Here is a 15,941-nt window from a genome sequence, read left to right as displayed (position 1 = left end):
CTCTATATGGTATCTTATTTGAGCTGTTATTCATGGCCATTTGGTTGGCACCGTCTTACTCACGAGTTGTTCATCTGCCACTTCGGTTATGATGTTCTTCATTCCCTTCCATCGTCCTTCTATGCTTGTCGCTTTTATTCCTTCTATTTTTCTGTCAATGGTCGTGGTGAACTTTTCTCTTGCCTGCTTTTCCTCCAGCAATTTTTGGTTCCATGTGGGTTCCTTTGTCACTTTCTTGATTTTCATTTCTCGCAGTTGACGGTACATGACCACCAGATTGTTATCGTCGTTTATATCTGCGCCGGGGTAGCTCTTGCGTTGCTAAACTTGGTTTCTGTATCTCGTCCTCACGAGAATGTAGTCATTTCGGTATCTTGCCCAGTCACCTGGCATCTTCCAGATGTATCTTCTTCTCCGATGTTGTTCAAAGAGGGTGTTTGACACTGTCATGTTCTTCTCGTTGCAGAATTCTACCAGTCTTTCTCCCGCGGGGTTCCGTTTTTCAAATCCGAACTGTCCCACGCTCCATCCCTCTCGGTCCTCTGCAAACACAGCGCTCCAGTCTCCCATCACGATTAGGTTCTCCTTCCCTTTTGCTGCTCCTATAACGTCTTCCATTTGCTCGTGTACGTCTTCTATTTCCTCTTTTGAAAGTCATATACACGTGCACTATCACTGTGGTTGAAGACTCTCCTTCTAACCTTATCATCAGAATCCTCTCACTGTATTGCCAGCGCGGTTTGACTCTTCTTGCACGCTCCTTTTTGAATATGATGCCCACTCCTGCAAACCTCTGTTCGTCTCCTAAGTAAAGCACCCTGTATCCTTCGCTCCAGAAGTCGTCGGCCTCGGCCCACTTAATCTCGCTCACTCCTAGGATGTCGATTCCCAATATGTCCATCTCCATATTAGCATTTTCCAACTTCCCACCCACTCTCAATGATCTCTCGTTCCACATCGCTATCGTGCATATGTCTATCTTGACTGATGTTGCCCTCCAAGTAGTCCCCACCCCGAGATCCGATTGGGGGCTATTTTACCTCCGGAAGATTTTACCGGGAGGAGTGCCATCACGTCATTACTTGAATGCAAGGCTGCATGTTCTAGGGAGACTAATGTGGTGGTTTCCCGTTGCCTTCCACAAAGCAGTGCTGCGGCCGATACCGTGCATTTCACTCTCGCTCGCAGCCGTGGCAGCTGATGCCGGGACGGCCCACTCGGTATTCGCCACCAGTGCCTCATGGTGAAATTGCTGCCTTTCACAGATGAATAAAGTAAAATTACCCTCTTCGTATTACGAAATACTACGTATGACCAATGATCAAATTTGATTTAACGATATGGTGCAACCTTGCATAGGAATTCCTTACTTAATGATGAATATAGTGTTTTCCTGAGTATTTTCCTTTAGTCAGTTAGAAACTGGCATTATAATTCTAGTCATTATAATGTCAGTGTCTAATTACTTTCTATTAGTCTTGGCCATATTTTTCAATTGAAATATTTCTGACTCACACCAAATTTTTTATTTTATAAGGTTTGGGCTCATGTTAAAGTTTCAAAACGATAAAAACGTCTTCTATTCGAGAGTAGAAGATTCATTAAGATAAATCTTCAGCTATCAATTATCCCGAAGGACCTTGGGACGGGCTACATTAAAAGCGTCCTATATTATTTGAGATAACTCACGTACTAGAGGATAGCCTACATATGTCAAGGAGATAATAACACTAGGCTCCATTAGCTGACTTGTTAAAAAATGAAAACTTCTCTTAGGCGCGCACCTCCGAGCGCTAAATTTTCAAAAGGCGCTCCTGCATAGGCCAGTACGTGTTTGTCCGCGAGCTGAAAAATAATTAACTCCGATGAGGTGCGCCCGATCCTGGAAAATGGAAATCTGGACTCACCACGGACGCTGAGCACACACACATATATTGTCGACGAGGTGAAAAAGGAAAGGAGAGCCTACGACAAGAGCAATATCAGCGAATCGCCGGAAATAAAAATACCAATATTCGCAAAATTTTTACTGCAAAACAACACGCGCGAGCGAATTAGCCCCTTTTCATTTTCCGGGCGGGTTATAAATTTCAAGTACGCACACATACACTTTCTCTCTCTCTCTCATATACACGAACAGCCGCACCTAAAAACACATGCACACACATACAGGCGGGCGTGAAAGGCCCATCCAAAACGACCACACTTCGTTAGGTACACCGAGAGAAAAAACGTTTTTGGCGGGCGACAAAATTTTTTTTTGTGGTCGGTTGACGTTAAACATAACCGTGCTGTGCAGATGACCATTGGGCTTTAAATTTCTGACGCCATAATTTTGCGACTGCGGAAATACGATACTGAAAAATTTTGTCGTGACTTCAACGTAGGAATAATGGTCCCCATAACATGCCCGAGAAACGGGAGTTGGAATTAAATATGATCTCTCCATTTCATTTGTAAACTTCGCGGTGCACTCGCCAAAAATGTCACTGGGAAGTGATCAGTTTTCTGCTGCGTTGCGGTTGATGAACGGTGCCAATACGTTTGTAGTTTAATAAGTAAATCACCAAAGACGCGATGAAATAGCAAACCTTTTTAGGTGAGTAGTGCACCTCGACAATATTCTTTATTACTTTTATTTGCACGATCCTGGCGTCGTGAGAAAGGTTGCTTTCGCGCGTCCTCCAAGAGAACATGAGCAAATGCACACTTGTGGGGCGTGCGATGTGGCAGCTTGCGGCCACCTCCGCTAAGGCTCAGCCGGCGGGGAACTGCCCCATTAGCACAACACGCAGTTTCACATTCATATGCATGCATTCCTCTGTGTTCGCGTCCGCGAACCAACAGCCCGCCGAGGAAAAAAGCGCGAGTAACACAATGGAATGAAGCAGATGAGCTGGGGGAACACGATTGCGCAATCTTCCCGCCACCCCCGCCCAGTGATAATTTTTTAAACACTCGCTCCACGTGTGTCCACGAGGCGACGGCTCTGGAGAGTAGATACATGCGGAAAAGCTTAATAAGCGGGAGAATATGTTTCTGCATATCGCCAGCACACTTTTGTCCAACTTTCCCTTTTCCGTCACCATATTCACGTATTTTTATATCAACTTGTCCCGTATCACTCTAACCTGTACAGAAATTCTCTCAGTCCACTTCGCCCACACCATCACTCTTAATTTCTGGCTTCATGATGCACTTTTATTTCCAAAGTAAGGTTATTTTTTTACAGTCTGTTCATATGTTGTAGTAATAAGAATTATATGTAATTTTGTTGGTTTTCATATCAATGCCATCGAAATTTCTCTGCAATCGAAATGGTGTGTTCCTCGATGAATTCTTATATCGTTCGTCTCTCGTGTCAGTTACTCTTGATTATGGTGTTATACTCAAAGTGCATCTTCTTTTCCCCACTTAACATTTACATAATCTTTTTGTCACCAGCATAACTCGGACATACTATATGTTCTTGATCAATTTCATTTAGCGCCAAAATTTTACTGGGTATGACCAGGTCTTTTCAGGTTGTTTTTCCTCTGTGTCTAATGCTTGAAAATTCACATCCAAATGCATGCTTTTATGAAGCCTTTCCTCTTTATGTTTATATTTCGGGCTTTGATTAGAATTTTATTCTGGTGTTATATCTTCGTTGCCTGAGCTATTCTGTTAAATATATCGAAATTTAAGTTTTTCCATAGGGGCTGATTCTGCATTCACAATACTTGATGTCTTTAATTATTTCTAACCTCAAAAATACCCCAGTTTTTTTTGACAGTCCTAGTGCCCTTCTGCTGCAGTGCATTTATTTTATTTTATGATTTTTTCTCTAATTTTATTTGCCACGTTCCTAAAGTTATCAGAGGATAATTCAGAGGATAGATCTCTGGGATATTGACTGGAACCCTCGAGTTCAAATCCTTGAGCCTCTGAGCAACATCAGCTTCACCCAAGCCGTGTAATTTTTAGGGGATCTGATTTTTCTCGCAAATAACAGGCAGCTCAGGGAAATCAACCGGTTCATATACCCTGATAAGTGAATTTCACTCGCCGTTAGGCTTTGTACTAGGTAAGCTCTGCCTTCAACCAGAACATATGACCTTCTCGTTGACAACTTCAGTTATTTTCAAGTTAGAAAGTCTTCTTTTGAGGTTCCGTCTCGTATCATTGCATTTATGCTGTCGTCCAATTTAATCATGCTATAAAATAATCTCCTACATTAATTCCTTTTAATAGCATTTATTTTTATCTTTTATAGGAGAAAGCAATGGTTTAAAATATAGTCCTCGAATTATACCGTTCTTTATTCTTATTTATTAACAATTCTGATGAGAAATAAACACCGACATGTAGTCTTTTTCTAAATTTCTTCTTTAATCACAAGATATCCTATCATAGAGAATTAAAGGTGTCTGCCATCGGGAATAACAAATGCCTTTTCCACGTATAGCACGCCCGTTGAGACTTTCTGTTAAGGGGAAGGCTTTAGAGACATTTGCCCCTCATATCTCTTCAACATCATAATCGAGTGGTAAAATATTTGCTCCGAGAGATCCTACGCGATTACAATGTTCAATAGATTTGAAATGATAAAAAACTACAATATAAATTATTTTAATGGCTAATAGTTAAAGCATTTACTCTCTAATATGTATGGATACTAATGTATGTAAAATTAAACTAAAGCGCTTGGCCATAAATCAAGAATGCTTAGCGGGCATAGTCAATAAACGGTTGTTCTACACTCACGCACAACTCCTCGTCCCGTTTACTCAATCTATCACTTTCAGTTTCTTTTATTCATCATGATCGTTTCCTATTTCTTCCTTTAACGTGCATCCGGAAACAAATCTGCCACTCCCACCGGCAAAAGGTTGACCTTCCCCAAAACATCCGTCTTTTTCCCATTTTCTTTTCTCTCTCCTGCGGCAATGGTGGACTTTTTGAGGGCAAACACATTCTCTTCCCACGCGTGACTACCAGCCGCCTCCGTGTAAATGACCTAACGCTGAAAGATTAAGGGATTTTCAGAAATTAGCGGGAGCAAATCCCTGAACAGTGGCAAGTGAAAATTGGAAGCAAAAATAATGGAAAAATAACATGGACCAACACAAATTATTGTTTGAGTGAAGACAGTGAGAAACAGGACATGGAAGTGTGGTAATGACTGAGAGATGAGACCAAAAGTACCGCGATTTGTCGCAGGGTCAAAGCCTGGCCTGAATACTTATGTGAATCATTCTCGTTTCTCGTCTGACTGGTCTTGGGAAACGGTTTAGAGCACCTATTCATTACTTTAGGTAACTTGAAGCACACTAGTTGTTTTATGAATTTTGAATCGCATTCATTGACTCTTTTAGCCGCGCAATAAGTGATTATTACAAAGATAAGGTACATGCATCTGCTGGTATATGGAGATTTACTATAACTCAAGTAATTTTCCTTGTTTTTATACATAAGAAATTTTGAGTAGACTGTAGTTAGACTAAGCTCAGACATTGTAAGAATTTTTTGCAACGACGTTAGCATAGTAACGGAGCCTTTCAAGTGTTTCGGTCTTCATGTATGCCACTTAAATCATGAACATGTATGTCTTGTTCAGGACATGAGTAGTAGTAGATGGGAAGCTAAATGCAAACGTTCATAACCCTTGGGAATACCATCCAACGATTCCTCTGAAAACGTTCTAGTGTGATTATTATCCCTAACACTTTATTGGGAGGAATATTTAAAGTACACTCATTCTGGCTAGCATATTCAAAGAAATCATCCATTAAAATCTGGAAAAGTGGCAGTAATCAGCTCGTGAAATCGTGTTTATTATATCTCTACTGTAATTTATGGGAAGAATATCTCTTCAGCTAAGTGATATTTGGTGTCTTTAAAAATGAAATCAAATCTTTGGAACAATCATCTCTGAACGATTTGTGCTTAATTAGAAAAAATGGAACACGTGTTATCAATTGAGGCGGTTTGGCAGCGTTATAGTCGCAACGTAGTAGCTGTCCACCATCTTGGCATTCCTCTTTTGCCAAAAGATCACCGACTAGAACTGCTAGCTAGGATACTATCTATTTGAATGCCTTTCCCTGTCTATGCATTTTCCTCTTTTATTTTCTCACTTTCCTCTCACTGCGATTCGCCTCCCTCGCATACAAACGTTCCATTGCCGCCGCCTTGCTCATTATTCTGTTTAATTTGGCCGGACTCCCCTGAGGGCGTTTCAATCAGTTAATGGAAACCGTGGTGGCTGCAATTCACCGATGCTGGGGAAGAGGTTAAAGGCAAGGAAATGGGCTGCCCTTGGATTGGTAGTGGCGACGAGGGTCAGCTATGGTAGAGGTCGCACACTCGTGCTCATGTTCCAATTGTTCCGCGCACGGGATGTGCGCGTTGTGAACTCTGCGAATATGTCTGTCGACAGAGGCAGTCCAAGGTGGCTCCCTTTACCTACTTGCATGTTTGTTTCCAATTCCTATCTCAGGGCTTTGGACAATGCCTACCTTTCCGTCGATTGACCGTTTTCTCATTCGGAGAATCCATAGATTTAAAATTTACTTTCTTAGAATTATCCACTTGCGCATAAATGCAAGACACAGTAATTAAGTAAGTAATAAACTTAAATTCCAGGTATCCCGTGTCTTTAAATTTTATTGAATTAACTTTTAATAGCTACAAAATATTCTGTATTCAATGCTAATTGTATATAGTCGAATGCTTAGTGATATTCCGAAATAAAACTAGTAAAACACTCAAACACATGGAAGCTTTCTAGTTTTTTCCAAGATACTTAAGTCTTTTATGGATGGGAGAAAGTTAGATTTACAGGAAAAAAAGAAAATAAGTGGGCATTGAAATTTTATCAGGAAAAAAATGCAAGTTAAGAGATGCAAGAATCAGGAATACATGCTTTTAGACCCTTACTAAGACCCAACATCTCGTTTCTGCGATCATTCGTTTCGTATGGAAATAGTAGGCAATTCATGGATAATAACAGAAAATGCTATGGTAAAGTAGCACAGAATAAGCTGTTTGATAAGCTGCGTTTATGTGGAATTAATCACAAATTAACGAGATTGATTCGTTTTTTTTGATAAGCGAAAACAAAAAGTAATAAATGGAATTAGGTCCGACTTTGTCACTGTAGGCAATGGTACGCTCCAGGGAAGCGTTATCGGTCCTTTCCCTTTGATCATTCACATCAATGGTATTCATTGTAAAGTAACCCGCAAATGCATATTAATCGCCTGTGGTATGCATTGTAATTAATAAATTGGGCTGCGAGGTTCATTCTAAAGATCTTTATTATATCAATGATTGGTGTTAGGATTAGGAAATTGAATTAAATCTATAAATGCATGAAAATATGAATTTCCGAGAAAAATATTTACACTGTAATAAATATAGAAAAGGGAGTTTATTGATGAAATTGGGGCACAAAGTAAAATACGTGGGAGGGAAAATTCAATATGATCGGACCCAACGTGAAGAAGGCACTTCAGGAGTATCTGTGGGATTATTTTATGAAATTTAGGTCATTTGGAAGAATAGAAGGGAAATACTTGAATGAAAAAGTTAAAGAAAGGTAATATTTAGCATTATTTAGACCCACATGCTGCACCCACTACCTGCTTGAGTCAAGTCATTTGAAAAAAAGTATGAGGACTTCATTTCGGAATTTAGCAGGATACAAAGAAGATCCCCGTTTCTTGAAGTCCTAATGAAAGAACAGAAAGGGTCAGATTATTATTGAAACATCTTTGTTGGGAGGCATTAGAAGCTAGGCATACACATATTAATTTGAGAAAAGTGGAAATCTTCGAGTTAAATTTTGGCATAGGTTGATAATCACAACGTTAGATTACGCTGTTGGGCGATCTAGCAGTGAGAATGGAAAAGGTATTGATTGCAGTGCTTCTCCTTCTATAAAATCATTTTTCCCTCTCAAAATTCAATGCTGAAATATCAGAAAGCATACCTTGCAACAATTTGTTCTTCTCGATTGCTATTAATGACCAATCAATGATTTCATTCATGGCTGATGCTTTAATACCCCCTGTCGTACGCACGCGAGGTAGTTTTCATTAATATCACTGACTGCCAATCTCGCTAATCTTCGCGACGGTTAAATAAATTTCCCGAATTCTTCGAGAGCATCAAATTTCTATCCAAGTACCATGACTACCAAAAATAATCATATTCGACAGACTAGGGCGTTTTTCACATGGAATTAGAAGAATATGAGATTTGTGAAAGAATGAACTACGATGGTGAGACGCAAAATAGCAGAAATTAATGAAATATTTCTCAGTATACTCTAAAATTGAATATTTGTCCTGCCAGCTTTTGGAATTCTTTTCAATGAATATTGCTTCATGTTTTGAAACAAATGCGGAGATGCTTGTCAGTTTGTGAGAAACTTCAATTAATGGACAAAAAGCGGCATGGTGGGTTCCATGTGAACCCCTGTAGGCTTAGCTGCTAACTAGGTTAAATTGTGCGATTTAACCTGACATATGTTGGAAATAATACATATTCTATTTTTTTGGGCAAAACAGAAAAAAACACGAGATATATATCTAGGTGAACAAAAGACTCGAGGATCTATTATTTTCTCTTGTATAATTCAAAATCAAGTCGCTGATAGATGATCAAATTATTACTAATTTTCACTATAGAGGCTTCTGCCTGTATTTTTTACCTGGTTACATAAGATTTAATGTAACCCTACGTTATGGTGGCTTTCAAGTTGTTTTAGAATTATAGACGAATATTTTGGTATCTGATATTCAGATGAGTTATTTGATGTATGGCATCGAGTAAGTACATGAGTCAATCCCTGCACCACATCGGAAAATAAAAATGTGACGTCATGTAATGAGAAATATACTGGCTAACTTTTAAGGTTCTAGGATATGATATCTCTTTGTTTAGGAATTGTTCAACGCTTAACTTTTACCCGCTCCTCACCTCTAAAAGGTATCATCGCATCAATAATCCTGTCGCAATTTCTATAGGTTTTCCTACTGTTAAATCAAAATGAACAGCCTTATTACCATAGTTTCTCTTTTAATTTTTAGCAAAAGATTTCTGCATGCAGGTGGATGGCGGAATAAAGCAGCCCACATTGGTAAGTGAAATAACCGCAGTCGAATTGTCGCATTTAAAAAAGGTCATATGTAATTACGATTTAAGGAATTAAATTTAAGTATGATCGGGACTTCAGATGGTGAAGGTCCCGGGAGACAAAATAAGAATTTATAGGACCTGATAGATTAATTGATTAAATTAGACGAGGAATACGCCCATTTCTCGTGTCACGTTCTGCCCAGTAGCACACGTTTACCCAAAAAAATCTGCATTTATTGAGGGTTTTAATATTTTTTCCGAAATCCAGGTACATCATTTTTTGATTTTGCATCCCGAGTGTCAAGCATTTTGAGCGGCCGACGTGCACCCCCAGACCTCGTTCGGGGGTGTTGAGTCCTCCTCCCTCTCCGCCAAACTCACCTCTCCGCCCCCTTCCCCTGCGGACCCTCCAGACTTTTGCTATGCAAATCGATTGTGCGGAAATGCGAGGGTTGGGGGAGGGTGGAATGAGGGAAGAAAAATGAGGTTTTGTGGCGGACATCCAATTAGCGTTCGTTTATCGTGTTGGAGGCACAGAAAGCTTTGTGAAGAACGCTTTCATGTTTCCGCCAACTCGGCAAGTAGCGGAAAACGTTTCCATCTTCCTCAGGGCTTGCTTTAATATCAGAGAAATATTTAACGAGGATGGAATATAATCCTTAGTAAAACATCAATACACATTGCCTTCATGATGGATTGAATAATATATCCCTAGGCTTGTGATTGTTATTTTGAAAGAAATTTTAACGGACTAACTCCCCCATCGCTTGAACTATCGTGGTCAACCGACGTAAAGTTTTAAAGTATATGGGCTACAGGGTCCGTATAATAAGTATCGGGACTGGCTCCAAAAATCAAAATTTATTGCAGTTATCATTAAAATGATATAATTATATTCAAGATACGAGGTATATGAAGATACGAGAAGACTCGTACATTCATCCTGCATCCATACCCTTAGTTCAGCGCGTCTGCCACTCGTCAAAAGCACGCTGAAAGTCGGTTTCCGGAATTCTGTTGAGAGCCTTTGTCGTCGCTGCTTGAGCCGCCTCGATGTAGTCGAACCGATATCCTTTGAGCCTTCTTTTTATTCACGGAAACAAAAAAATTCAGGTGGAGCCAGGTTGGGGATGTAGGGGGGTGAGGCAACGTTTCTACGCCGAATTTCGTCTGCAGCTGCCGCACAACAAGCGACAGTTTTTGTTCCTCGCTCAACACTTTCAGCACCAGCTTTGCGCACACTTTCCTCATTGCAAGATCCTCTGTTACAATGGTGTGGACGGTTCCGACTGAAAGGCCAGTCTCCTCACTGGTAAGAGCGATGGTTACCAAACGTCGAAAAACTGTTCGAACGAATGCTGATGAACTGAACCTAGGAAAATCAACAGTGCCTACTATTTGAACCGAACATTCGTGTTTAAAGAGAAATTTGTGCAAAGATCGTGCCCAAGCTGCTGACGTTGGATCAAAATCTGAAAAGACTTGAATGTGTTACTGGCTGGATAAATTCACTTGAAAACAATGCTGAATCTCTCAATAGGGTAATCACTGGTGACGAATTGTGTTTTTACAAGTATGACAGTGAACTAAAATCGCAAAGCAAGGAGCAGGAAGCAAAAGATGAACCTCGAACCAAAAAATCAAGAAAAAGTCGATAGAAAATTAAAGTCATGCTCCTGGTTTTCTTTGATTTCAAAGGTGTTATTCATCATGAATTTCATCCTGAAGGATAAACAGTAAATGCTGAGTTCTACCTTACAGTTTGCAATCGTTTGAGAGATCGCGTACGTCGTGTGCGACCAAATTTGACTCAAGGCGATGGATGGATCCTTCACCTTGGTAATGCACCTGCTCATTCAGCATTGATTGTTCCCCATTTTCTGGCAAAAACTTCAATCATTATCCTTAATCAGCCTCCTTATTCGCCAGATCTCGCCCCCTGTCACTTTTTCCTATTCCCAAAATGCAAAAATGTAATGAGGGGACATCACTGGGAAGATGTGTTCACAATAAAACGACGAGACAACTAATTAGCCTAGCTGCCGAGGACTTCCAAGGGTGCCTTAAACAGTAGAAAAGAAGATGGCATAAGTGCAAAGCAAAGAATGGAGGGTACTTTGATGGGTACAAAATCAATGTAGACTAAATTTAGCAAAATAAAGTTTTTATGGCCTCAGTTTGCGTATTTAATGGACAGGCCTCGTACTAAAGCTTGTTATGGTCGATCATAAAGTCATTTTTATGTTTGTTGGATATAATTTTAAGTGACATGATGGGCAAAAAATTAGATTTCTAGTAATGATTTATTCTCATAGAAGATTCATCTAAAGAGCCTAAGACCCCTTTTATAGTTACTTAGCAGTAGTTTAACCTATCGCATTTTACTAAGAAGAAGTCACGGGAGAAGATATTGCATTAGATTCTTTCAAATTACAAATAGCATGAAATAAAATACAATACTATTAAAAAACAGGGAATTTTGAAAAAATCGTTAAATGAAAAAGTAATGCCACTTGCAAAAATGAGTAACCTTCCGGATAAATTCATATTTCTCAGATTCAAATTTGAAACTGCGCCCATGTAAACAAAAGTCATCAATTTCACAAGATCGCGTTGGCCAGTGTTATTTACGTGATATGATTTTCCATATCCTTAGGCAATCTGTTATGAGCGAAAAGCTTTTCTCGAATAATGGCCATGAATTTATTTTATTCGTGAAATTTAATTGCACAAATAACAGGCGCTAATAATAAACGTTTTAAAAAGTGGTTACTCGAAATTAATTATTAATCGCATTATTTTCTTAGAATTGATTATTCCAATAAAGTTAAAGGAAAATATTTCTTAGCTTATCATTCCCTAGACGGTTTAATAAAAGATAGTTGTTTTTGCTAATTTTATGAATCAAGTATGAAATTATACCGAATAGTCCATGGCTGTCTATAATGCGTTCTTTATGGGAACAGATTCACCGCTCTCTTGGCGGTCTAGAAAAATCCTCCTTGCAATTCCTTCGTTGGTGGCTTCCATAATTTACGATGAACGAGGCCCTATGCAGGTTTCTCGATCGAGGTCGCATTGGGGAGAGCTCCTCGGAGGAATGTTAGTTAAGGAAGTCCGTTAGGTACCTTCGCGCGAGGGGACTATGTAGGGTGGTTGCGATTCGGAAATTCCCTTCTCTGATCCCCTAGAATCGATGGCTATGTCACGTAGTTCCCCCCCCCTCTTTTTCCCGACGTCATCATCTTCACCTGCGGTCACCGAAAGGACGATGATCAAGGAAAGGCAATTCTTGTAGGCAGGCAGATATTGCTCCTGGTTGTTTTTCGATGCAGCCTCCATGGAAGGGAGAAGTCAAGAATCGAATGGGTAAAATGGAATGGAAAAAGTAGGAGTAATGCGTTTGGACGCCTGGTTGAAGGAGATGGGAAGTCATTTGCCTTCGATCACTCCATCTGCATAGAATTTAACACGAGTGGTAGATTTAACATTAATATCCACTCGCGGGTGATGCGGTTAACTCGAGAGGGCGATGTGAGCTTTGTGGGACGGGGGAGGGTGATCGCCATCGGCTGACTCTGTTCCCATCGCTTCATTCGCCTTCTCGTTTTCGGATGGATATTGATAATTATCTAAAAAAATTGCAGTTATGGTTGCTTTTTTAAAAATCCATTTCCACCCGCTGTTGGAGAGGCGAGAGAGACAATTGTGAACGTCCGTCGGTTGAAAAAAATAAATGAACTTCAATCGCTTCGCTACTGTGATGTTAATTTGTATGAATTGGAATTGGCCATCATTCCTTTTGATTGGAATAAAACGAGATATCTATTATCTGTGAACGACCACTTTAATGTCTCAATTTCTCTTTAGATAATCGAAATTCGACGATTATTGTCAGGCCTAAAGTTTGACATGTATTTTCTCTCTGTCTCCGATGAAAGATCCGGCTCCGATTTCCTTGGTGCGAGCAGTGTTTTTCCATGGAAGTAATATTACAATGACTCTCTTTCTATGCATATGAAGACAAAAGTGGATAAACGTGTGAGGCAATCGAGAGATGTCTCACCCTTTTAAGGGATACCTTTACACTTATACATACAGTATTTCATTAGCCGATGGGTGTTAGTTTTGCAGTCATGCGAACAGAATTAAGGTAAAATAGGGTATACTCATTCATTGCTCGGGCATAATAAGTGTACTGGAAATAAGATATCCTATGTGCGTGAATAAATGTGCTTTAGTTTGGTGTTCAAACGAATTGCCTACTTTCCTTTTTCGATTACTAACTGAGAATGGCAAATGCCAGGTTCCAGTGCAAGGAGTAATTGATCAGATCTATCTAGGTCACATTTTGAAGTTTCGACTTCTCTGTTACTATCAAGTAAAAGATGGCAGAGAGCAATTTGGAGAAAAATGTTAGAATTATATCTCCAATCTTATCATTCTACAGCTCTATGGCGAATTCACTGAAGACCCATTTTTCACATGCACCTCAATAATTATAATGCCTGTTAGTGATGTTTTTCGTTTAGTCTACTGAATCGGAATTCAGTAGGATATGCAGTTACTCTTTTTGTAAATATCTGGCATTTTACATTTAAAATCTCAACTTGATATCCATTTCGATCATTACTAATTTGATTGCATAGCTATCATCACGTTGAATTTTAACTTATTCACAGAGAAATTGTTTAGACTGGAATGAGGGCTTCGATGGAATTGAATGAGAGTATGGTGAACTTATCAAGTCTTACAGTTTTAAATGTCATGGCTATTTAATGAACCAAGTCATCAAATGAGCAAAGTAATTACGGTTAAGCTAAGCCCTTTTCGAAGTTAATTTGATATGCGTGTACTTCAGAACTATATATAAGAAAAGGCAAGATTTTTAACTTGCATACCTAAGTATATGGCCCAAATTACGGGTGACTTGAAATGTAACGTGTTTTAGCCGTATTTTACCATAAATTGGTACAATAACGGTAGTATTAGATGCAGAAATGTGTTAGAAAATCAATGATTGACCTAGATGAGGAAATTGAATGCCAAAAATGGGACAAGGAAAGCTTCCCAACACCCAAAAATTAAGTGCACAAAAAAAGGTGAAAGATAGCACGGTTTAGCGAAGCGGCATTAAAGGATGAAATTGCCTAGCAATATCGTCCCAAGCTAAAGTGTGTATGGCATTTTATATGAACTAATCTACTCGTAAATCCTTAACTACTTTAATTTCAAATTTTATTACGTCAAGTTTACGTACGTACGTCCTGTTGAATATTACTGTTTTTGTTTTTATTTTTAGCGTTTCAGTAATAACCAATATCTAGGTGCTATATACATAGAGGTGACTATATATAAGCATATTAAGACTTCTAATTTCACAAAATATATCGTCATGCAAAAACAATCCTATTTGGGGTATTTTCATAGTTACTTGAAAGGGCCTCTCTTTGTTTCGTTCACTAACCAAAACTCAAATAAAGGAACCAAATCTCTCTCTTATTTGGAATAAAATACTTAAAACTCCTAACCATCTCTTTTTCTTTTTATTCCACTGCCACAAGATGAGATTCGTGTACTAATTATTGCTTTTATTATGCTGGATGTTTCGTTATAAATGAAATATTTCATGCCTGAATTTCCGTACTGAACACCATTTTGGCAAACCTCCGTCAATTGTGACTACTAGTCCTTTTTTCTGGCAGTTTGACCTAATTTTTGGCTGAATTCCATGACTTTCCGCAATCGGCGCTGATTTTTGGCTCCCGGGATGTAAGCATTCCTATCAGATCTGAATCTACGATCTAATATATTTTAGTGAATAGCTGCAGCCAGAACTAAATGGTGAATGTTGATCCTGAATTTAATTGAACCCTGACTATTAACAGTCGGTGCAGACTTTTTAATATAGTCTCTAACGATGGCTAAGAGCTCTATAACGATAACCAAAGTGAGATTTTATGCATAAATATTCTTTGTAACTTTACAAGTTCATGATTTTTTATTCTTTAAGTATTCACGGGATTGAATGCAATTTTATTTGTTGGACCTCTAACAACGAGTGTGATTGATTAGGTTGTTAAACACCAAAAATGGTCAAGCTTTTTATTATTTTCTCAGCAATATCAACAATCATTTTATGCCATGATATTTGTAGTTCATAGAAAACAATGGTAGGGTATGACATACGCAATCTTTCATCACAGCGATGTGTTGCATTTACTTATAGTCGACAAACATATTTAAGTATTTGAGATATTAGAACAAATAAACTGATTAATAATCACAACATTTAAAGAATAAATAATGTACAAAATATTTTCCTCGTTAATGAAATGTTAGAAAGTACTTTTATAGCATATATGCCGTTAGCTTTTTTTAATTAAATATTTCAGTTGTGGCTTTAATTTAAGAAAAGTATGTGACAAGGCGTGATGATTGAGGAATATATTTCAAGGGCTCCATCTCAAAGGTTAAAATTTAGTCACCACACTTACCCTAGGAATGTTCATCAATGATACATATCATCTGTGGTGGTCGGTTTTTATTGCAGTGAAATTAACCGTAGCATTCAACCCAACATTTTATGAGCAAAATTGCAACTTTGTTAATTCCGGTCAATGTTTTCATCTTAAGATTCGGGTTTCAATATAGCTCCATTTTCGTATTCTTATTGAAGCCCGGATGGTAAGATTAAAAAATATGTGAAATTGACAAGGTTACAAGTTTTCTCCGCGTAATAGGTTCCATAATTTCAGACAAAAAATCGCCAATTTTAATCATTTTATATTGATTGGATGGATTGAACTTAATGG

At 38.7% G+C, this 15,941-nt stretch overlaps 1 protein-coding gene across 1 annotated transcript; it reads right to left on the bottom strand.

Moving 5' to 3' along the window:
* Positions 1-502: 502 nt before the first annotated feature.
* LOC139689961 (craniofacial development protein 2-like) lies at positions 503-958 on the bottom strand. Its single transcript, XM_071587109.1, has one exon. The coding sequence runs from the start codon at positions 956-958 to the stop codon at positions 503-505; it is 456 nt and encodes a 151-aa protein (XP_071443210.1).
* Between the last annotated feature and the right edge of the window lie 14,983 nt (positions 959-15,941).

Source organism: Hetaerina americana, unplaced genomic scaffold, assembly GCF_022747635.1.
Source record: "Hetaerina americana unplaced genomic scaffold, ioHetAmer1.1.p SCAF_3, whole genome shotgun sequence".
Classification (NCBI taxonomy): domain Eukaryota; kingdom Metazoa; phylum Arthropoda; class Insecta; order Odonata; family Calopterygidae; genus Hetaerina; species Hetaerina americana.
This window is presented reverse-complemented; position numbering and strand designations above follow the sequence as displayed.